Here is a 25,222-nt window from a genome sequence, read left to right as displayed (position 1 = left end):
CGCGGCTCACCGCCCAGGTGTGGGATGGTATTCTTCCTCCTCCCTCTTTTGCTATAAAAACCCCATTTGTGGAGTTCCTTAGGGTTAGTCGAATTTTATTTTGAGTGGAGGAGGTGCTGCCATTTTTGTGTCTCGATTCTTCATTTTTTGTGTGTGTATTTGAGGCGTTGAGAAGGCATTGCCTTCTCTTGGGCAAAGCTTGAAGGAGGAGTGTTGACCGAAAATTGAAAGGAAAGGGGGGAAGTGTTGCCATTTTCCTTTTTTGGATTCCCGGACTGTTTCTTCTTAAGTGGCTTGGTATTCTTGGGGCGCTGTTCTTTTCTCGTTCTTCTCTTTAAAAAAAATTCAAGCAAGGTATCCCTTCCCCCCTTAGCTATTCATTACTATGGGTTGTTGACTTGGTTGCTTGTTCTAGCTTCAATGTTTCTTAAAAAAAAAAAAAAAGGAGAAGGATGTTTGGGGAAACTTGTAGCTTGCACATAGAATGGTAGTTGGGAGTCCTTTTGCTCCATACTTGAATGGTTTTCTAAGCATGCTTAGGAGAAAATATTTGGAGCCTCTCTTTATTATTAGTTTCGCTGATTTTGAAAATCACATGTTCAAATGCTTGTTGAATTCACATTTTTGATGGTTTGGAAAAAATATTATGGAGCTCTTCTTTGTTCTTCATCAAATGGAGTTTGAAAGAAATGTTTAGAAACTTCTCGTGATTCTTTTTGGTTGGTTTGGAAAAGATAGAATACATTGTTTTGCGCATGATTGGTAAAGATGAAAAAAAGTGTGAAAGAAAGTGCAATTAATACTTATTCATGTAGTAAAGAAAAAGGGATTCCTTTTTTTTTATTTTTGAGCTTGGACTTTCATATGGATACATTTGGGCTTATGTTTTATGTGCCTATTACTCCCCCTTTTGTTGCAATATGTGTTGGAAATTGTTTTGTGAGATAAAAAATATATTTGGGGGTTCATTTCATGTTCCTATTACTCCCCCTTTTGCTGCAATATATGTTGGAAATTGTTTTATGTGATAAAACATGTGTTTGGGGGCTCATTTCATGTTCCTATTACTCCCCATTTTGTTGCAATATGTGTTGGAAATTGTTTTGTGAGATAAAAAATATATTTGGGGGTTCATTTCATGTTCCTATTACTCCCCCTTTTGCTGCAATACATGTTGAAAATTATTTTATGTGATAAAACATGTGTTTGGGGGCTCATTTCATGTTTCTATTACTCTCCCTTTTGCTGCAATATGTGCTGGAAATTGTTTTGTGAGATAAAACATGTATTTGGGGGTTCATTTCATGTTTCTATTACTCCCTCTTTTGCTACAATACATGTTGGAAATTGTTTTATGTGATAAAACATGTGTTTGGGGGCTCATTTCATGTTCCTATTACTCCCCATTTTGTTGCAATATGTGTTGGAAATTGTTTTGTGAGATAAAAAATATATTTGGGGGTTCATTTCATGTTCCTATTACTCCCCATTTTGCTGCAATACATGTTGGAAATTGTTTTTAAGGCAAAAAACATATGTTTGGGGCTCATTTCATGCTTCCTATTTTGCCCCAAGTAATGGATTTGGCTTGCCCCTTGTGCTGAGCTCGGTTGGCTCTTTTCTTGAGCTTTTCTTGAGCTCGTTGAGCTCGGTTTGGGCTCCTTTTAGTGCTTCATGTTGGCTGAAATATTTTACTGATTTGCTCCTTCTTGCTGGCTTCGGTTTGCCCCCTTGTGTTGGGCTCGGTTGGCTTTGTTGAGAGAATGATTTGGTGGCTGTTTTTGCTCCCTCCCTGGTTTTACATGTGAGCTTATTTGTGAGTTTGTTTGGGGTGGATTGGGTGTCTGTATTGCTCTTCTCCCTAGTTCTATTTATGAGCTTATTTGTGACTTTGTTTAAGGCTAGTTTGGTGGTTGTTTTGCTCCTTTTCCAGGCCTTAGTCATGAGCTGGTTTAGAGCTTAATTAAATCTTGTTTTTGGGTTAGTTTGGTGGCTATTCTTGCTCCCTTTTCCAGGCCTTACCCGTGAGCTAGTTTAGAGTTTAATTAAATTTCGTTTGGGGGCTGGTTTGGTGGCTGTTTTGCTCCTCTTCCAGGTGCTACCCGTGAGCCTCAATTGGTATATGTTGCCTTACGGTTCTCTTTTGTTGTCTTTTACTCGTGACCCCTGTATGTTGTGATCAATGTTGGGATTGGCTGGAATTTAAGTTGTTCCTTATTTTAGCCTGATCATGAGCTTCCCCTATCGTCCTTTTATGTTCGATTCAAGCTTAAATAATGATGAGTTGATACCTATTGTGTTGACTTTGAGTATTGTTTGGTGTTGTTGCCTTTGGAGCCTTCCTATTGGCCCTTACCCGTGAGTCTGTTATGATGTTGGAGTCTTACTCGAGAGTTTATTTTTACACCATGTTGAAATTATATCTCCTCATAAACTTCTGATGGAGGTTGGGATTAAATTATTTCTGACATCGATATGTTTTTCTAGGAGGCTATGGAATTACTTTTTCTATTAATTAGTGTCTCTTCTTTTATGAAATGTAAAAGGGCTTGTACAATTTCATTTAGAGAAAATATAGGGTTAATATCAAATTGGATTCATAAACGGGTTTGGAAATCCATAAAATTGCCACTTGGAAAGGATATCCTTCTCGGGATTAATCCGATCATTTTCTTTTTAACAAATTTAAACGTTTTAGACCGATACATTCATGATTTTATTTTAAGCTTCACTGATTTGGTTTGGTTTTAAAAATGGATCGGTCTCCTTTTCGTTTGTTTTGTTTTTTTCTTTTTTTAACGATCTAAGTTAAAAATAGAAATTTCCGATTTAATTATATTCAGAAATGATTCACGGTTTTAGGGAAAATAAGAGGGAAAGAGAAAGGGAGAGAAATTTAAAAATAAGATTTGGATCTTCGAGGTGATAAAATCTAAAGAGGGGATAGAATAGTGAACCATCTACCGTTCCTTTTTGCATATGAAAGATAAAATTGTAAATTCGAAGAATAGATTGAAAGATTAGTAGACATGTACTTAGGTCCTGTACTTAGGTCCCCGGTCCCCTAAGTTTTGAATCAACTTAAATCCAATTGCTCTAACTAGGTTTGAAGCACACTTCACAACCCTTTTGCCAAAACTATAAGTTCACCCCAAAGTTTTAAAAGCCCGATAGTGAGTTAAGCTTAATCTAAAGATGTTTTGAGAGTTAGTTGAAAGGCACTTAGTTGAAATTAGACACTTTAAGACACTTCCACTTTAAGACACTTCAAGTTAAGACACTTCAAGTTTAAACTAAAGTGTAAGCTTCCTAGATCTTAGGAGCACGTCTTGAGAGAGTTCATCATCCTAATTTTCAAATAATCCCAAGAAACTAGACATCTGACTCCATTTCATGAAATAATAAGGACACTAGGCACGAGGGTGCACTAGATTGTGATTCATAACTGATTTAATTAGATCAAATAATGAAATTCTTACCTTAACTTGACCAAAACTGAAACCCAATGCTCCGGGATTTGAGTTTGTCTTACACTCAAATCCTCCTGGCAATTGGGGATATTTCAATATCACATATAAATTCCTCATTCTTGGTCATTTATATGTGATATTGTGTTTTATTTTATTTGTTTGTCATTTTTCTTACAATTTACCTGTTTTTCTCAAATCTTTTTCAGGTCATATTTTCCTCTCTCACACAGCACATAATAGCTAAACTTAAAGGAGCAATGAATCTCCCAGGTGTACAGGTTTAATTTACATTACAATATTTTATTTTCCAGCATGTTATACTGTCCTTTTCTTAGCACGTTATACTCTTCTTTCAGCATGTTATACTGTCTTTTTCTTTACTAAACAGTACATTGTTACTTTTCTTTCACACTGCATGTTTTATTGCTTAGTTTTTGTATTATACCTTAATATAGAATAACCTAGTGGTTATGTACATTTTCAAAACTAAAATTAAACCAGGAGGTGTTACTACGAAGAGTTTGGAGCGAACATCGTGGACAGCACGACGAGGAACAACTTCAAGGTGAATCTGCAGCAACAAAACATCTTCACATCACATAAACATATTCACATCATCTATCACCTTTCTTTAGTTTAAATAACAACCTATAGGATCACTCTTTAGGTTTTTTGCACAATTCTGTTGTACAATTATGAGTCCTAACGCTTTAGGATTCCGAGGTTACCGTGCGGTACGGTGTAAATCCTCCCGTCTTTTTAGGCTATTTACACAGTCCGATATTGTGTAAACATAGGTCGTAAATCTTAAATAATTTGCAGGATTTAAATATCAAATAAACATCACTTCAAAAGACATAAAGCCGAACAATAGGATGGTTGCTAGTTCACCAAGATTTTCCCCGGATCTGTGATATCCCCTACTTTTCGTCCCTTTGAATTTCTTAAATAATTGTTCTTATTTTGTTTTCCCATGTCCAATCGTGAAAACCTAAACTTTGAAATCTTGAAAGCAAAAGCATCTGATCTTAATCGAGAGTTTTCTTAAGTGACCCTCAGTCATTTAAGATGTAATTAACTATAGGGGCTTGCCTCTATAGGGAACCAGAAACCCAGATAAAATAAACTCTATCTAATTTTTTATGTTAGGTAGGGGAACTTGTTGGCCTTTATATAAAAATATTTCGCAGATCAAAATGGATGTCACAATTTTTTTAGTCTAGGTGATTGAATCTCTATTACAAGTGATATATTTATTCTTCGGGATAAGTGTATTACTTGTAGTATTGTATTCAATCATCTAAATTATTTAAGATGTGAGACTCGTTTGGGCTCACCTATTTTAAAATTAAAATGTTACTTTTAAAAATAAAAAATGATTATATTCATATTTAAATTATTTTCAAAATCACAAAATCATCCTTTTTTCAAATCACGAAATCGAAGTTAAGAAAAAAAACGGTCGACAATGACCCCAAACTATTAAGTGTTAAAATATTTGAACCAGTAGAAGAAGTATTTATCAACATAGCAATGCAAGAAAAGCTCACACATAGGTAGATAAGCTAAGGGTCTGTTTGGGGCAGCTGTAGCTTATTGAATAATCTGCTGATAAGCTGATTAAAAATAATCTGCTAATAAGCTAGGTGCAATGGATATTGCAATTTTTTTTTTTTGGAAAAGCTGAACCGTTGCAAATAAGCTCCCACTGCACCTAGATCTAGTGCGGTGTGAAAAAGTTATTTTCTGCGTTTTGAAAACACATAAGCTGTCAAAACACAGTTTACCCAAACAGGTCAGGTGCATTTTCAAAACGTCACCGCACCAAATAAGCTGCCCCAAACAGACCCTAAGTGTAGCATATAAGAGAGAATTTTTTTATGCAAAAAATTTGAAAAAAGGAAATCATAAGATATAACCCAATTATTATGATTCGATTAGTGCAAGTCTGGGATTATAATGGATGGTGCTCCTGATCATAAATAAAGATGAAAATAATAAAATATAATAAAAATGAATCATGAAAGAAATCTCCTATGGGGATATTAGTAGTCTTGAGGTACTTGAGTTATTATCAATTGATGATGGGCATTAAGCTTGATCAAAAAAACAAGAGACTAAAAAGGGAAAATCAAGCTATAGTGGCTAAAAGTCATCATAAATTGGTTATTAGAAGGCTCGGGTGATGATAATGAGAAATGCAAATTCTGGGTGAAGGTGGACATTCGGCTTGGTTGCTCTCCTGATAGGAGCGGAAATCAAGTGGCCAACCAAGAAGGTGAACTTTAGAGTTAGTAGTCAATAAATATCATGTCTATTATGGATAGGTATCGAATGATGGTTGAGGAATAGCATTATACGTCTAGAAGCGATCACCGATCAACAGTCATTCACCAAGTAAAAGAGGTGATTAGGCAATCAGGGAGACGGGCATCGTCAGCATCTGACCAACGTCTAATATTAAATATTGGTCATTGACAGAGATCAAAAAATGGTTGATAAGCAATATTGAAATTCAATCAACAATCAGTGCTTGATTCAAACATTCTTCTGATATAAAAGGAACCTGAATAACCAAAAAAAATGTGATTCAGACGTCAATAAATAATTAACATTGGGCGTTGGCGATGGGTGTCAGGTAATAACAGGCAAGCATCATTGTTAGTTGATAACTAATGTTGGGAAATTATTATTATTATATATCACTCTCAATTGGTTAACTAAGACAATGACATACTTGTGATTTCCTTGTGAGCTTCTATGGTCTACTTGGGGGGGTCTCATCTATAAATAGATGAGGAAGGCTTGTAGGAAAGAAGGAGTCTACTACAAGGGAAGAAGATAGGCTTGTAGAGGGTAGAGACCACTACAAGGAGGAAGATAGAAAGAAGACCAAGAAGACCAAGAAGGAGAGGGAAATCAGTCCAAGAAGAAGAAGAAGAAGGGAAGAGACTTTAAGAATTGAGGGAGGAGTTTTAGATCTTGTATCGAGGTAGTTTCGAGAGGGAGAGATCTAGAGGAGTGTTCATTCTTTGATGTAAAAAGCATGTAATTCTTCTTTGCCTTAGTGTATTTGTTGGCGATTCCCTCCCATGGATGTAGGTCTATGGACCGAACCACGTAAATTGGTTGTGTTCTTGTGTTTGCGTTGAATCTTTATTTCCTGCAGCTTTTCTGTTTTCTGTTTCTCTTGCTTGGTTACTGTCTCCATCTCCTTTGGCATCCAAGAAACGCAGCAGAAAGGATGAGGTGTCCAGAAGTTCTGCAAGGGAACTTGGTATTCGGCTGCTACAGAATTCGGCCAGGAGAAAGGAGGACTTCGGCAATTCTAGACAGGGCTGACAAAGAAACCTGATTTGAATGATCCTGTATTAAGAGCTAAATTAGCTAAAGGGATGGGACATAATTATTATGGAGAACCTGCATGGCCCAATGATCTTTTATATATTTTTCCAGTAGTAATTCTAGGCACTATTGCATGTAATGTGGGCTTAGCAGTTCTAGAGCCGTCAATGATCGGTGAACCGGCGGATCCGTTTGCAACTCCGTTGGAAATATTACCCGAATGATACTTCTTTCCCGTATTTCAAATACTTCGCACAGTACCCAATAAGTTATTGGGTGTTCTTTTAATGGTTTCAGTACCACTAGGATTATTGACAGTACCTTTTTTGGGCTGCCAAGAACCGAAGTCCAGCTCCAGGGTGTTCGCATCTTGGAAGAGCAGTCCAGGAGGATAACTGCAGCTACAGGCGTTAGGCAGCAAGGTGATCCATTCGGTTACAGCAAAGAAGCAGGTGGTTCTTGGCTGTCCAAAACCTGCAGGAATTCAGCAGTTAAAATTCTTGTTGGCCTGCAGCAAGAAGTTCAGCAATCCTATCATTATTGGCCTCCAGCAAGGTGGTATTCAGCAATTACAGCAAGCTGAAGGTGTCTTGGACAATCCAGTCGCTGCAGCAAAAAGTTCTTTGGAATTTTGTAGGTGTTTAGCGGAGCGAATTTCACAACAATTGGCCCAATCTGTGGGAATTCCAGCCACGATAATGGCAACCGTCAAGTTCGACATCGAGAAATTCACCGGAAAGAACGACTTCGGTCTGAGGAGAGTGAAGATGAAAGCTCTGTTGGTGCAGCAAGGCGTTATAGAAACCTTGCAAAGCCCGACGGCATTGCCAGCCGACATGACCGAGAAAGAAAAGAACGGGATTCTGGACAGGGCTCATAGTTTGATAATCTTGAGTCTTGGCAATAAAGTTCTAAGGGAAGTTTCGAGGGAGACAAAGGCTCAAGCGCTCTGGGCCAAAATCGAACTACTCTACTTGACGAAATCTCTGACTAACAGGCTCTTCTTGAAGCAACGTCTATACTCCTTCAAGATGCACGAAGAAAAATCAGTTTCAGAGCAGATTGACGAGTTCAATAAGATCATAGATGATCTAGAAAGCATCGATGTCAAGATGGATGACGAGGACAAGGCACTGCTGTTGCTGAACTCCGTTCCTAAGAGCTACGAGCATTTCAAAGATGTGATGCTCTATGAAAGGGTGCAAACAATTTCTCTGGAAGAGGTTCAAGCGTTGATCAGAGCTAAAGAACTTCAAAGGAAACATGATATGGACAAGAAATTCAGTGGAGACAGTCTTACCGTTAGAGAAAGATCGGACAAGAAGGGTTCAAGAAACGGTTAGAGCAGATCAAGATCAAGAAAGGAGGGCGGAAATCAGTCATCAAAGGGATCTTTCAAGTGTTATCATTGTCACGAGGATGGTCACTTCAAGAGGAACTGTCCTGACAGGAAGAATAAATATCAAGAAAATCCTAAAGATCCTGGAGAAACAAGCATAGCCTTGGACGATTATGATTCAGTTGAAGCCCTAGTGATCACCGAATCAGAATCCAGCAAGGAGTGGATCCTCAACTCGGGGTGCTCTTTCCACATGTGTCATCACAATGACTGGTTCGAGACACTGCAACTATCAAATGATGGGTCCATACTACTTAGAGATAACAAGGATTGCAGAGTGGTCGGCAGTGGAACAATCAGAATAAAGATGTTCGATGGAGCCGAAAGAATATTGCAACATGTCAGGTACGTACCAGAGCTCAAAAGAAATCTGATTTCTTTAGGTATGTTGGAGACAAGCGGATACTCTTTTAAGGTGGAAAATGACCATATCAGAGTAACTAAAGGTTCTCGTATCGTCGTGAAAGGAGTAAGGAAAAAAGGGACAATATTCTCTACTCGAAAGAACTGTGATTGCTTAGTTCAGCAACTGTCTAGACTTAGCAGACTCAACTAAGGGCTAAGGGCCCCTCGAGGCAATGGAGGAAATCTCTATTATGAAGCATCGTAATTGAGAGTCAAGGAGGATTGTTATATATGACTCTCAATTGGTACTCTCAATTGGTTAACTTTAACTAAGACAATGACATACTTGTGATTTCCTTGTGAGCTTCTATGGTCTACTTTGGGGGGTCTCATCTATAAATAGATGAGGAAGGCTTGTAGGAAAGAAGGATGAGTCTACTACAAGGGAAGAAGACAGACTTATAGAGGGGAGAGGCCACTACAAGGAGGAAGAAAGAAAGAAGACCAAGAAGACCAAAAAGGGGAAGGATATCAGTCCAAGAAGAAGAAGAAGAAGAAAAAGAAGAAGAAGGGAAGAGGCTTCAAGAATTGAGGAAGGAGTTTTAAATCTTGTATCGAGGTAGTTTCGAGAGGGAGAGATCTAGAGGAGTGTTCATTCCTTGATGTAAAAAGTTTGTAATTCTTCTTTACCTTAGTGTATTTGTTGGCGATTCCCTCCTGTGGATGTAGGTCTATAGACCGAACCACGTAATTGTTTGCCTTCTTGTGTTCATTTTATTTCCTGCAGCTTTTCTTCCTGTTTTGCTTGTTGCGATTTGTTCTTCCCCTTATATTCGGCTGTCCAGTAAGATTCAAATGCCCAGCCTTCAGGTTTGTAGCTACAGCAGAAAGCAAGGTGTTCGGCAGTCCTAGTATTCAGCACTGTAGCTAGAGTTCGGCACAGGCATTTCTTGGCTACGAGAGAAGAGCGACATTTGGCTACAGGTGGGATTCAGCTATAAGGTGAAATTCGGCTGAACAAAAGCAAGCAGGAATTGGGCTACAGTATGCACAGCATTCTTTAGCCTACAGGTCCTTTCATACAAGAAGGGCAGTCCAAATTCTTGGGCTGAATATATTGTCCAGGTAAAGAGATATTCGGCTGACAGTTCTTTCATCTCTTCGGCACATAGGTGGTCTTGAGCCGGCAGGCTCTTCCATTCCTTCAGTTGTTCTGGCAGAGGGAGTTCGGTACAGCAAGAAGGAATTCGGTAGTCCCAGTTTTCTCAGCTACGAAATTTTTAGTTCTTGGGACCGTGGAAGAGGTGTTTACATCTTGCAGGAACAAGGAAGAAGGTGAACTGCAGCTTTTGAGCAAGAACTTTGTAGGTGTTTGGCAGAGCGAATTTCACAACAATTATAGTAGGTGATGATGTTGGTCAAAGAACAGCATTGGGTAACAATGAAGAAATCTTTAAAATTTAGTAAATAAGCATTGGGTAACAAAGGAGAAATCTTTAAAATTTAGAAACTATGGAAAATCTCTCCGCCAACTGTCCTTGAGATGTGAAAAAACATCTAATTACAAATTTTTGCATGAGGCTTTCTAATTATTGCTACCAAAAATCCTAACATTTTATTAGACAGGTCCAGGGAAAGTTATAATTGATAATTCTATATTTTTGGGCATCACAGTGCCTTAATAATATCAAAATTGGGTGATTTTACCTCTTTGAATTCTTTTCATTCAATTAAAAGTATGTGAAAGCTTATCGAATGTTTCCAATTATGTTCATTAGTGTTTGATTTAGGCCTTTTTAGATTAGAATCTAGGGTGGTATTATCAGGTTTATCTGTCTAATCATATTGCCTTGACTATGAGTTCACTAAACATAGAGTATGAATGATCCTGCAGTTAATTCTCAGAATTTATTTGCCAAATTTTTCTTTACAATCAGAAAAATTACAACAAAATTTGTGCTTAATCAATTACTTTCTTTTGGGTATATAACAAAGTTGATGGCAATCCTGTGCCTAGTTTCAACATACAAAATTCTCAACTGTTTTGAGTCATCCGATCAGTTTTGGATGGTTTGGATGCTTATTCCATAATGTTTTGAACCATTCTGATTCTGTAAAAAGCAATCCCATTCATCCAAGTTGGATTGGATGGTTTTGTTTCCCAACTGTTAAGCTGCTAATTGGAGAATCAGAATACTAAGACTACATATCTAAACATTTAAACGGTAGTATCACAAATGTACAGCCTGCATGCTCACCACAAAACCTTTCAAAACTTCATAATTACTTTGAGTCTCACAGCAAACACTTGCGGCCCAAATTATTCTGATAAAACTAACCTTCTACAGTTGAAATTGATAGGCAGGAACCTTTTCATCACAATAGTTGCTTGCACAATAATGACATCCAATACCCCACCTACTGAAAACAACATTAATAGCTTTCCACATTTGGAAGCGCATGTGCACTAAAAGGATGGCTTATGATGCTATAGATCGAATGAAACCTAAACTCATAGGATTATTCTTGAAGAGAAAACAGCCACACTTCATTTTTATAAATAATACAAAAATAGAGGGCAGTGCACACAATAACAGTCTTCAGTAAGTGTTGATGTATGATACGCAACTAAGGGAAACTCCAAAATAATTGGTATCTGGTGTCAATCCAATTGATGAATTCGATTAAATAGTCCCAATTAATTAATATTTTTTCTATTAAATTACAGACAAGTGCTGTGAAGGTGCTCGATGGCATACCAAATTAGATTCGTTGTCCTTGGATGTTGTTCTATAATGATATTTTGAAAATCCAAAGTAATAGGCGTGTAAGGAATATATCTACCTCAGACGTCCATCCTCATCAATTGGTGGAGGAGTGATAAGCACAATAACAGTGGTCGGCCAGCGCTCCTGTGCTCCAAGCAACAAGTAATAAAATTAGTATTCCTACACTGTTGCTTGATTCCAGCATTTATCATAACATATCAAAATCATCTTATCATCCGCCCTGAAACGAGTAAATCCAAATCTTCCCTTTGGAAGCTCGATTAATGCAAATTAATGTAAACAACACTATCATGAGCTCACTGCATCAATGGAACAGGAGCCAACGATAAAGTGTTCATAGAAAGATCAACGGAGAGCAAGAGCTATAATACCTTGAAGAAGGAAATAATAGATCTGAGATTACTTTGATACTCATCCAGAGGCACGTGCTGGAATCCGGAGCTCCGATCGGGGATTGAAGCATCGTTGGCGCCGAAGAACACCGTCAACGCAAGTGGCCGCTCTCCATCGGAGCACACGCCGTCAAACGCTCGCGCCGCCACCTTCAACGCCCACCTCGTGTTGTAACCGCTGTAGCCTCGCAACACCACATCCGCCTAATCCCAAATGAAATCCAAACCCGTTATTGGAGGGAGGGTGGCGTGGAAGAAACGAGAAGCAGAAGCTCACCGTGCGAGAGAAATGGTTTGCGAGGGCTGCTCCCCAACCTCCATTTGTGAAGGAATCTTCAGTGATGGAATCACCAAACAAGGCCACCTTCGGCCTCATGGTCAATCGATCGAGCTCTGTTACAGTTCTGCTTTGTGCCCTTTTAATGGGGCCACTTGTAAGAAGATAGTTGTACTTGCGGATCCTCCTGGTTTTTGTCCGCAAGAAATTCGCGGGGCAGCAGATCCGTTTGATATTTATCTCTTTTTTTATATGATTTCATTAATTGTACTGTTAGTAATATTCTGCCTTACGCTAATAGCCTGAGGACTGGTTTGAGCGAATATCACCATTTAAATAAGCTCATATAAAAATTATGTGATGATAGCTGAAATCAACATTATCATCTGAATAAAGTTTTTAAATAATTTTCTAAAAAATTTAATAAATAATTTTATAGAATATAAATGGTGTAGACGATGCGAACATTAAGCATAAGTAATTTCAGACATTTCACTTGTGAAATATTGGAACAAAATTCTAGTGATGCGGAATAGATATTGATATCTGCAATCGACGAAATGTCATTCGGTTGATATAACTTTCGGAGGTGTTGTACCAAACGAAGGTGAATCCACAAGTTAGCATTTTTTTTGCATTGGAACAAAGCTTCATCTCCTTCTCAAATGAGACCAAAGTCCAATGACGATGGTCATTAGCGGCCAGTTTGAGATGATTGATTGTTGCTAAAATATTTAATTAATATAAATTTATTTTGAGCAATTTTCAGAATAAGCCGTTAGTTTCTAAATAAATATAGAGAATTACCAAAAAAATATTATAAAATATATTTTTAAAAAATAAAAAATTTGATGCACAACTGCATTTTAATTATATTCAAAAAAAGCCAAGAAAATATTTATTATAATTTAAAATTATAATTTAATATTTTTTATTAAATTTCAAATATTTATGACTTCACGAATAAATTTGTTTTAAGTATTTATATGAAGTATAACATATATTGATATCATAAAAATTTTAAATATAATATTTTTTGGGAAATATGACTTTATTTGCCTCATAATGCCAAAAGTTAGCCAATTTTGTCCACTATTTATTTTCTTAAAGAAATATAACCAAAACTTCATTCAGGATAAAATAACTCACTTATTAGAAATAGTATTTAAAATCATCATACAAGCAATTACTCAAAGTTTAGAATCTCAAGATGCTCAATCTTTTCTCTTCCCAACACCATCTTTGTCCTCTGAAATCATCATTCTATGGCAAATTTTTCATCTTCGACTCTAGTTAGCTATTCAAGATTTGCAATATTATCTTAAGTTGTGTTGATAACAATAATATCTTTTATCTCTAAGTTATTCTTGAATCCTTTATATTGACAACAAGGCTTTCTGTTAATTTTTATTGGTCTTCTACTTTCTTTTTTAATGTTGTAAATCAAAGCATTGTTCATGATATTAATCCTGGCATGTGTTTCAACCATAAAAGTGTTGCCTTTGGGTCAACTTAGATTGCCTATCTCCTCTACTAAACTAAAATTTGCTTATTGTGCTATGATTTTCACCAAACTTCAAAAGTGTTTAGGAGGGTGGAAGCAAAGATTGCTATCTTTTGCTAGCTGGTTTTAGTAAGTTAGATCTAATGAATCGAATTATATTCATTTTTTGCTCAAATCCATTACTTCATAAAGGGCTATGAAAAAATATTTTCATATTTATATTCATGTTCTTCAAATAATGATGCTAATAATAAATTTCATATAAATGTTTAGTATGATATCACGTCGCCAAAGATAAGAGTAGGGCTTGGGCATTCCATCTTTGAATACTTTATATATGTTCGTATCAATTTTAAACTGATTTGAATAATGTTTAATCACCACTCATAACTTATATCATAGATTTTTTACTGTTATTCTTCCATTTTGACAAAGCTTATTTAAGAAGGCTACACCCTTTTGAAAATCACTTGTGAGTGCTTGTAAAATTTATAATTGAATTTCTTCAAAGTTTGCAATGCCAATAATTCAATATTGTTCTTAGATAAGTGGTTCAATAAAAAATTCACTATTAAATTTATTAGAAAATCTATCGGCTAAATTTTCAATTTAAACCCTTGTTATTAAAATTAAGTAAGTTGTTGTTAGTGTCTCTTTTGGCTGTCTTTATGGTCAACACGCTCATTTAAGTGCCTTACAACCTATGCATGCACTCGGAAGATTACTGCACCCAATGTTTTATTGTAAGGTTTGGTGTTGTGATGTTGACCTGGGCGTCGTGGCATTGCGGGCAAAGAGACAAGCCTTTAATAAAATGCACAGTGTTGTTATGGAACTACGACCTTAACGTCTGAGCTCTACGGTGCCCCATTATGGCTTTAAATCTAAATGTTGGCACTTTAACACCTAACCCAGTTAAAGAGGCTGCGACATGGTGCTACGCTCAATGCAAGGACACTCAATTAATAAAAGTAATGATGATCATTAGATGGTGGGTCTCGTAGGGATACGAAACTGTCATTCCTATATAAAGTGGTTAGATTTGAAGTTTTTCATGATTTTCAAATCCTCTTCTGCTCAGTACCTCCTTCCTCTTCTGATATTGCTTTGCCTCCGCTTAACAAGTACTACCTTGGAGATGCAATAAATTCCCAACACTGCCAGCACCTGGGGAGGAGGAGTATGATAGGTTCCAGTTAGCCAAAAATTGGTGGTCAAGTTGGTAGAATCACTCCTTCATTGAAAGATCATTCTAGAACATGAGTTTTCCAATGTTGTCAACACTATATAAATCACTATAACAAAGTTAGATTTGGGAGATTTCATTCAAGCTTTTGTCCCCATTGTCATTTTGATAATTCATGATTTGATGTCCAAAGATAAGGAACCCATGAAGAATATGATGTTCGACGGGGGGCATTGTACCATTTGATAGGAGTCGATCGATAGTGTATATGATTTGATCAGATACACTATCGATCAGTGCACTAAATTCCAATATTAGAACCTTAATTTTAATAAGGTTCTTAGTTACCTGACCTAGGACACGTCTAACACTAGATGGAGGGAGCAAGAGGAGAGTATTATAACTTCCTCAAAAGTACCATCAAGTAGGAGTTGAAAATCCTGCCATGCCTTTATTTTGGCCATGTTACTTTCAAGCTCGTACTTAAGCAAGGTTATAAAAGGGTCTTGATTCAAAACTATATGATACGGGGAGATCTTACGACCAATGTCGACCATATTATCCATGGGTTAATTGTCTATATGGCTTGTGACACTAAGATGATGGGCATCAACCACCCCTCCATGATACATATCTTCTTTGTTAGATCTTGGGTGGAGACTGATCATAAGAGGAGCGGGTATTCCCCATGTAGGCCATTATAGATGCCAACATATGGTTCTATAGAGGGCCCGATGGACTTTGTCTAGTCACCCCTCTAGTAGCCACTACCCCTCCTCATTTTTTCTCCATACAATTCAAAGTAATAGGGAATCTCTTAATCAATGGAACAACACCCTTGGTTGCTAGTTTACAAATATATAGCACCAACACTGGAGCTAATTTCTCTGGTAAGCTTAGGTATTCCGATAGTTCTTTCTTGATAGCCCTGTGGGTTGTGCGTCGCCTCCTTGGCATATTTTTCTTTGAGCTCGTACCTAGTTGGATGACAAATGATGATGTTGATGATGTTGATGATGCTTTTTCCAACCTTTATGCCTTTCTTACCCCCAAAAGAATGTTAATTTTCCTTCTTTTTTAGCTATGCATGTATTGTGAGCCCCAAGGGCATATTAAATATCAGTTATATTTGTACCTCCTATGAGGGTTTATTTATGTGGGATTTTTATACTTTACTTGTGGACCTTTCAACATTGTTTCTAACACGAACCACAAGATTTGGTTCTTTTTTTTTTTTTTGGAGAAAGGAGCTTTTCAGTGCAAATGGTGCTTGATGACCCACAATTGCTTCATGTGTGTCTTTGCATTGAGTTTTTTTAGTGGTGGTTTACTTTTGTCTATGCAGGGTGTATTAATTCGGCTCGGAAGGAGCTGTGGAATCTATTACTTTGCATTGGCTTGGGTTGAAGGAGAATTGAATTATTGGTAGAAATTTCAATATGGTTATTTGTAACTCAGAGAAATAGAGTGTTAAAGCAGTTGACCCCCAAACAAATTTCCAAGTTCAATGAGGCTTTGATCAAAGTTGGATTGTTTGATCTTGGTTACATTGGCTCAGTTTTACCTTTGAAGAGAGGTAGAGCTTTTGAAAGGATGGATAGAATTTTTGCTAACAAGGAATGGCTTTTTAATATTAAGTTCTCTACTATCCAACATCTTGTGGGAATTGGCTTTGATCACAAACCTCTTCTTCCCAATATCTCTTTTCTTGATAAGCCTAATTGCTCTCTTTTCAAATACTTAAATACTTGATCAAATCATCCCAATTTCTTGAATTGTGTGCTTAAAGGAGGGTACTCTTCGGAGGTTGGTATGCTTGGTTTAAATTTTGGAGGTTATATAAAAATATTTTGAAGATACTCAAGGAGTGGAATTGGGAAATTTTTGGTGAAATACATAACAAAGTTAGGAAAGCTGAGGTTGAAGTGTGTAGGTTAAAAGAACATTGATAATGAGGGCGGAGCTGGTTTTTGATGAGTTGACCTCGATCCAACACGAGCTGACTACTACCATTAAATGGGAAGAAGACTTCCTTAAAAAAAAGCTGGTGCGGCCCATCTCACCGATGGGGACAGAAATTCTCAATACTTTCATGCTTGCATTAAAAAAAAAGATTAAATGTCATCTACTTATTTGAGATGAGCAAGACAATTAGTTAACTGAATAGGAGGATATTATCAAAAGTATAGTTAGTTAATTTGGTAATTTTTTTAACCAAGTTGATAACCAGAATGTTCCTATAAATCTGGATTTTTAAGAAGCAGAGAAGGTACATTGAAAACCTTAGCTTGGCTGAGGTGCATGGGGAGGAGAAAATCTTAAATGCTTTAAGCTCAATTGATAATAATACAATTACAATGATAGATGGCTTCTCCGCTATTTTCTTCAAATAATGTTGGAATGTGGTGAAATTAGATGTATTGCAGCCATTTAGAGCTTTTTCAGGGGTGAGGACCCAGGTAACTATTTCACTACATTTACTATTATCCTTGCCCTAAACTTAAGGAGAAAATTATTTGGGATCATTTTAGGCTGACCTGCCTTACTATTGCCATATTTAAAATCATCAATAAAATTATTGTGGCAAGGCCTCAACCTCACCTTCTTGCTCTCATTACTCTAAATTAGGAAGCTTTCACTAAAGGTAGGAGCATTATTGATAATATTCTACTTGATCAGGAATTAATCACTGATATTGATAAGAACTATTGGGGCAGAAATCTAATCATTAAATTTGATTTAAAAAAGCTTATGATTCTATAAGTTGGTAATTTATTTTGAATGTATTGAAAGGCAGAGGTTTCCATGAGAAATTTTGCAATCTTAACAGTAGATAGTTGAGAGGCGATTTCTATAATGTTCTTATCAATGTTAAAGTTCATGGGTTTCTCATTTCTTACGGAGGCATCAAGCGAGGTGATCCACTTTACGCAAATATTTTTATTTTAGCCTTTGATTACTTTTTCTAGACTTGTTAATCAGTTTCATAAGACCCATCCCCACACACAATATAAACATAGATCCAAGGTGATGGTCAGCCACATAGCATATGCAGATGACACTATATTATTCACTAATGCATGTAAAGGTGCGGTGTGAAAAATTTACCATTTGCTGATGTAGTTTCAATAGGTATCAGGTACATTTTTTAATAACCACAAATGCCAACCTATCTTGTGAAAATATGCTAAGAACGACTTGGTTCAATGTTTGAATGATTTCATTATTTTCAATGTGGCTGATTACCTATTAAGTACATACAAGTTAATTTAATAAATGGGAGAAGGAAACAAAATCGATTTGATGATGTTATTGAAAAAAATCAAAAAGAGGATTTTTGATTGGATAAATACTTATTTATCCTTTGGGGGTCAAATCACATTGCTTAAGAGTATCCTAACTTCTATTCCACTTTAGGTTTTACAAGTTCTTAAAATGAAATCTACCACCCAACATGTGTTGGAAAGATATTTTAACAATTTTTTGTGGTCTTGAGTGTTGCAATCAATTTTTGATGTCACAAGTGTAGGGTGTCCAACCCGCATGGCTCAAGATGTTCTACGGTTTGTCTGTAGCAACTGGTAGTTTAAGACACCCACCCGAGACCTTCTGACACTTGTCCTGGGCAAATAGGTAGATTTGGTGGTGATTTAGCCACACCTGAGAAACTTTCCTTAGAGAGGACTATTATGGACATGAGACAGGTTTGGTGCCTAATTTTATGATTAAAAGTCATCACACGTCCCTCTGGAACCTCCCATAGTTATAGGGAGGCACAAAATCTACCTCTGTGCGCTACGAGAAAATTAGGGTTCGAGACACTCTAACTATGTCGTGGTTCAGAATGACCGTTGGTGCCAACTTCTCCTATAAATTACCAACCAAAATATTTCTTTTTGAATTTATGGGCCTATATTTCTTTTTGAATTTATGAAATTAGGGTTCGAGACACTCTAAATCACATGGAGTTTTTCATAACTTCTGGATCAAAAAAATATTTCATCGGGCATTTCCAGTAAAAATTAGGGTTATGGGCTAGACCGGTGCCCCGGAGTTGACCTCGGGGGCCACTCTCCTGAAACACCTTTGTGGATTATCTCTCATGAGCCACCAAAGGTCTATGACTTGATTTTGGCACTTGAGCATTTTTTCAAACTTCTAGGTGCCTACACTGGGCTAATAGGCGCCGAAATTAGGTCATTTTTCGGAGAGCTTGACACCTAGGTGCCGCCTATCTGGCGCCAAGACACACAAGAGGCAGTGCCTTGGCGCCCAGAAAGCGGCGCCTAGGCTCTAGTGTTGCGATTTTTGGCCATTTTTTGCGATTTTGATGCAATAAAATGTTATAGCATTAAGGGTGAATGGTTTCCCCTTTTGTCCTCATCTAGAAGGATCCAATGCCCCTTTTGGTGGACATTTTGTTCATTTTCCCCTATCAGGGACTCTGATATGCCTTAAAATTACTTATTTTTATATGTGTATAAAAATCATTCTCATTTTTAAGGATATTGCACTTTAATGAAAGATATTTTGTTCATTTTTTATTTCAGGTGTAAGTAATGTAGTTTAAGAGCAAAATAAGCAAAAATGAAGCAAAAATTATGGTGGAATAGACATATTACCAGTAGGAAATTGCAACCCAAATAAATGACAAGAGGATTTCGGGGAAATGCTGCATGGTTAAGCCTTCTTAACTTTAATATAGTTTTCAACTCTTCTTATGACTTGACATTCTACATGGGATTCATAGAAAAATATCAAGAAACCACTAACTAGTGTCACAGAAATATTATACTTTCATCTCTGAAAAACTTTACAAAACTCAGTCCAGTGTTTGCCTTTTAGGATTTTAGAACTTTTAACCTTTATGCATCTGATACTTTAAATTAGATTCAGAGGTTTAGTAAAGTAGAACATATCTTATTAGAATATTTTGACGACTTTCCTTGTGAGAATGATATGCAGAACTCATAATCCGTATATTACTTGATAAACGTGTGTACTTATGTGATTGACCGACCCACCTTACAACGATTTTGAGCATCAAAGCACATTTGGCTTAAAAGGCTAACCTATCAAATATGTTATCTTTGCTTGAAAAATAATTATAGGGGGTTTGAAAAATAAAGATGCTATAACCATGAGAGAAATCCCTTCCAATCAAACTGGTATAATTCGCTCCAACAATAATGAATCTCACTCTCATTTTTTTTTGTTGTTCTTTCTACCTTCATGTCCATAAATAGTTTATTTTGAATTTCAACTTTCATATGGGTTGTACTCTCATTCATTGAGGTATTGCAAAGAATGTTTTTCTTACATGCCACATAAATTATCACTTACTATCTTTGAGTTGAAAGAAACAATAGAATATTTGATAATGGTATTTTTATCGAAAGAATTTCACATTACTATTAAGCAAATAAGTGGAAGGTGGAATTACAATCATACATTAGCTTAGTTTATTATATATAATTTTATTTATTATGCAAATCCAACCATATGAAAGGGAAGATTTTCACCTTTCTTATTCATTTTTGATATGCGAGACATCTTTATATGCACTTTTGTCGCATTAATCCATTACTTGTTGGTTGCATTTTGATCAGCTTGACATTTTTTTGTAAAAATTATTGTTTTTTTTTTTCTGTGGTACCTGATTTTTATCTCTCATGATATGGAGGAATTTCATATATGCGATTGTTGTGCTTTTGTGGCTACGGTTTTCTACTATAATTAGCATCTTACCATCTACTACTATAGTTGTAGTTATTCTACAATTGCACCATAGTTGAAAAATTTTATATGTTGTTGTGGTGGTTGCATGGCCTTTGAGTACTTTATTACTCTTAATTTTCTTATAACTCACTATCGTACTTGTAACAAACATTCAACTATGTTACGAGTTTGACTTTGCTTATGAAACTTCTTGTTATAAAGTAATAATTATTAAGTCACACTCTTGCATAAAATGGGAGCCTTTTATGATATAAACTACTACATTGACACAATTGGTTGTTTGATTGGTAGACAATCTCTATGTACTTATAAAGTGCAACCTTAAAGGCTTGATTATTGAAAATTTGATGGGATTTTGAAAGATCAACAAGTAAACCCCAATTTCTCTATGCAATGGAGTTCCATTAGGCAATTCATTCTCACTTTGTTTACTATATCATCTATAAACTTATAAGTGCCTCTAGATGCAACTGCTTTATGATATGTTACTATTACAATTTTAAGATTTGTTATTTTTTTTTAAAAAAATTTTCCTACAGCAACCGTGGGCACTGCTACGTACGGTCGCCCAAGTAAAATCGTTCCCACACAAAACTGCATGACTGTGTGTCTAATTTTAAAAATTATAAATTTATTAAATTAAATATTAATTACGTGGCTTAAATTAATTGGAGGCCGTACTTAGAGCCCCCGTGTGGGAAAAAAAAGTTCTATTTTTTAGCTTTCTTCTCTTTTGTGTTGCATATCTTTAAATCAGACATTTTCACCTTTAATTTATTTTTTTCTGTTGAAGGATAATATAATTTTTTATTTTTCAGAATTTCTCTTCTTCTCTTGTCAAAATCAAATCTAAGAGAAAATCTAAGCCCGCAATAGGATGCTTGCAACTCCCCTTCGCCACAGGATCTTCACCCCCATCAAACATCCTTACCAGCCATCCACCACACCGCCGCTGCGCTACCACTGCTCCGCCCTTCACGAATGGCGAAATACCCCAATCAACGAAAACCGCAGCTGGGGTCCGGTCGGCCCTCAGCCGTCCGATCTGCGCCCAACGCCATCTTCCGGCGACGATTTCACCGTCTCATTCTCCTCCCTCGCTGATTACGCCGCCTTTATCCTCTCCACCCCCGATCCGCTCCTCAAGTCTCGTATTTCTCACCTGGCTTTCTCACGCTGGCGTAGCCACAGTCTTCCCGTCGGCTCGGTTTTACCGCCAGATCATCCCGCCCGTCCGGCGAGACCCGTTCAGGTAATGTTCTGTGTCTTCTTTGGTTTTGGGCATGTCGTCAAACAGTTAGTGAGCAAGCAGGTTTTTGGGATGCTGTGTTTTCTGTCATGATTTTTACTGAGATGAAACTTGAACTGCTGAAACTAATTTATTTTTGATACTGGAGCCAATCCAAAAGCAAATATTATTACTAGAACTAAATATGCAGTTACAATCAGCACACTTAAAAGGAAATACACCCAAAATTTTGAAATAACAATAAAAACAACAAAAACACATAACTAGAGTGGATCCCGGGTAGTAGTGGCAATTGATAGGGACTTGGAAAAACGGTAGCAAGGGGTTGGGAGGATTGGTCAGCGAAGAAACAATGACTAGGGGCGGTTTTGGATGGAAGGAATAGCGTCTGGGCTGCGGGCAGGTAGTTTCGGTGGTTGGACAGCAGTAAGACAGCGTGGGGAATGGCTGTGGGGGGTTGGACTCGCAGTGCAGCGGGAAAGTGCTGGAACAACAGTGAGGTTGCAGAGATGTGGTTGAGGTGGCTGGGATAGCAGTGGACAACAAGCTAAGGGGTTTACAGGGCTGAGACAGTGAGGCAGTAGGCTAGGAGAAGATGGGGGGATGGTTGCCCGTGGCTGGGACAACAATGGATGGCAAGGCTGGGAGAAGGTGGAGGGAAGTGGTGGGGGCTGAGATAGTAGCAGGGTGTCGAAGGAATGATTTTGTGTGGTTGGGAGTGAGCAGGTGGCTGTTGGGAGAGTAGGTACTGCAGGAAGATAGTCGAGAGGTGGCTGTTAGGGTGGCTGGAGTGAGGAGGAAGGTGTGGTAGCGAAGCGGGAGGGTTGTAGAGGAGTTGGAGCAGGATAACACCACCTCGGGAACAACATACAATCGGAGCATCACTCAACCCTTGGAAGAGAGTTACCGCCTTGAAACGAGATATAGCCAAAACACCACTCACGCTCAGATACATCCTTAGCAAAGAAAACCTGGAATCTGGCGGCTGTCCTGACATGAAATACTAAGAAAACTCTCATAAAACACAAAGATATTATAATTATAGACTTAGAATAAATATGAGTGGACCCCCTTCCCAATAGAAGGGAAATTCACATAAAAGAAGTGTCAATCGATCTTCTTGGGCCGGCCTAAGCCGCAATCTTCCGCGGTACTATAGCAGGGATTACATACAACTCCATGTGGGATGTCTTCTCGTGGTATTGTAGCTTGAAGCAGGCCACTATAGCAGAGCATGTGAAAGGCTTTGGGGTCGCTGTGGTAACTCTCGTGTTAATCTCGTGGGTTGGGAGAGCTTCAACCTCATCTATCTAAGTTCTATCTCATAGTAGTCAGATTAGCTCCGTTGAAAGTAGCGAAAATGTTGTAATCCCGCATTAAGTCAATTTTGTAAGCATTGTCATTTTAAAACACATCTTAATAGATCAAGTATCCGACCACATTTGATACAACCTGAGCTAGAGCTGCATAATAACGTAGATTTTCACAAGCAAATAGATTTATAATCTACTTCTCCCACTTATACTCAGCCGAATGTGTTTGATAATTAAGTCTGTTAGGAGGAATCAATTCCGGGATAATCTATGTCAAGTTGGGTCATACTGAAGGGTAACAACTCATGAGAGACATCTTCTTCTTCTTTGAAAGAACCCGAATCCTATTGTGGGATGTTTCTTCTTGCAAAGCTCCTATTGTGATTTCCAATACTGTGGTTCATCCATCCTTCTTGATCAGCTGTTGGTGGGTATAATGCTGAACTAAATATACTGTGGTTCATATTGTGGGATGTTTCTTCTTGCATAGCTCCTAATGTGATTTCCAATACTGTGGTTCATCCATCCTTCCTGATCAGCTGTTGGTGGGTATAATGCTGAACTAAATATAATACCCCAATGACTCTTGATGGGAAGTGACACAAAAGACTCATCTCAGACTCACTAGATCTCCCTTAAAAAGGGAAACTCAAAAGGTAGTTTGTATGTCTAAAAGGTTTGAATTTCTCTTATTTGGGGTTGTCCTGTGTCTGATATAGGCTCCTCCAACTTATGGCTTTTTTGGACATTAAATGTCGGTTTTGCTAATGCTCCTCTTATTATTTACAAAACGGTAGCTCGAGATACCACAATCTCATACTTTGCATAAACGCCTGTTACCTCAAGCTCACTGCCTTCTAGTACAAGTACTATCAACTTAGTTGGAGTCTCTCTTTGGAGTTCAACTTGAATCGTTGAGCTCTCGTCCTTGCTGACTGAAAGTTGAGAATCATCTTCGAAATCTTCATCTTCTCCTGGATCACTGTTTATTTCTTCAACTGCTTCCTGATCTGTGAGAGAAATCTTGGTTGTGCAATATGATTCAGGATGACCAAACCCATGACACTTGAAAGACTTCTTGATGGGGACGGATTTGGGAAATCTTGGTTCTCCACTCTAACCTAGTACCTCTTTAGGCGGGGTAAGCTTTGAAGTTCCCCCCGAGTATATTCTTTTTGTAAGATTCTTGGGTTGAACTCTGATTGTAAGATGTGGTGGTCATCAAATAATATTGTCTCTCCACTTTTGAAACTAGGGTCTGCACATCCAGTCCGTAATGAACTGGTAGGTATTGGAGCAACATCTCTCGTTTTATTTGGGACCAAGTAGTGTCTTATCTTTTTCCTCACGCTAGCGTAGGTGCTTCAAATTTTGCCGCCTAAACAATCGACTATTCTTTTACTTGCTGCTGCTAGTTTCATCATTATATCTGGTGGGATGTCCTGACACTCAAAGTAAAATTTCACAGTTTGAAGCCACTCAATGAACTAATTCAGATATATGTGAACTTCAAAGCATGGAAAATTCATCGTTGTCTCAAAATCCTGGTTTCTCAAATATTTCAATTCAATTTATTGGGGTAGAGACTCTTCATCTCTGAAATCCATTGCAGACATTTCACGTCAATATCCTCTAACAGACACTTCATCTCTGTATCCTCTTACATGCACTTTATTTATGTAATTAAATGGAGTTCGGGTGACTCTACGGGGTGGTTTCCTTTTCTTAATTTTATCAAGCCGTTGTAGCACTCGACGAAGTTGTCGCTGTATCTCTTCCATAGTAAACTTTTGATGGTGTCTGACACTTGCCTTGGCGGTGACGTGGTTACTTTTTGGGTAGAAGAAGGCGTATAGGATGGTTTGAGTGGTAAAGGAAGAGAAAATTTTTATGATACTGGAGTTAACCCAAACCACCATAGGAAAAATAAATACTATTATTGAAAACAAATATTTAGTTACAACCGGTACACTTGAAAGGGAAAATACAACAACACAACTCCTGAACATTTGAAATAGCAACAGACTTGACACGAACACTCAACAATGGTGGATCTCGGGTGGTGGCGGCGGCTCAGAGAGGCTTGGAAAAGTAGTAGCAAAGACGTGGGTGGATCGAGCATGTGGCTAAGATTGCATATTGTCTTTCAGTAAGGAGAGGGGTCAAGACTGCAGTGAACACCAAGGATAGGGGCCTAGGGGGGGGGGGGGGGGA

General features: G+C 37.5%; 2 protein-coding genes across 4 annotated transcripts in view; one reads left to right on the top strand and one right to left on the bottom strand.

Moving 5' to 3' along the window:
- LOC110035904 (GDSL esterase/lipase At5g45920) overlaps nucleotides 1–12,204 on the bottom strand; it is a 28,650-nt gene extending 16,446 nt beyond the window's left edge. Inside the window, exons 1-3 of the mRNA XM_020740235.1 lie at nucleotides 12,018–12,204; nucleotides 11,720–11,944; nucleotides 11,404–11,471 (exon numbers count right to left, since the gene is read on the bottom strand). Coding sequence (XP_020595894.1) covers nucleotides 11,404–11,471; nucleotides 11,720–11,944; nucleotides 12,018–12,116 — 392 coding nt within the window. The 5' untranslated portion in view covers nucleotides 12,117–12,204. The remainder of the gene's footprint in view (nucleotides 1–11,403; nucleotides 11,472–11,719; nucleotides 11,945–12,017) is intronic.
- Nucleotides 12,205–21,279: 9,075 nt separating this feature from the next.
- The window catches only part of LOC110035911 (uncharacterized protein HI_0077), a 34,391-nt gene continuing 30,448 nt past the window's right edge, over nucleotides 21,280–25,222 (top strand). For all 3 annotated transcript variants that reach the window (XM_020740244.1, XM_020740241.1, XM_020740242.1), the window contains exon 1: nucleotides 21,280–21,698. In XM_020740244.1, the coding sequence (XP_020595903.1) occupies nucleotides 21,324–21,698 (375 nt within the window). In that variant the 5' untranslated portion in view covers nucleotides 21,280–21,323. The remainder of the gene's footprint in view (nucleotides 21,699–25,222) is intronic.

The sequence above is a fragment of the Phalaenopsis equestris genome, unplaced genomic scaffold (assembly GCF_001263595.1).
Source record: "Phalaenopsis equestris unplaced genomic scaffold, ASM126359v1 Scaffold200668, whole genome shotgun sequence".
Taxonomy (NCBI): domain Eukaryota; kingdom Viridiplantae; phylum Streptophyta; class Magnoliopsida; order Asparagales; family Orchidaceae; genus Phalaenopsis; species Phalaenopsis equestris.
Note: the sequence above shows the minus strand (reverse complement) of the source record. Positions and strands in the feature narration are given on the sequence as shown.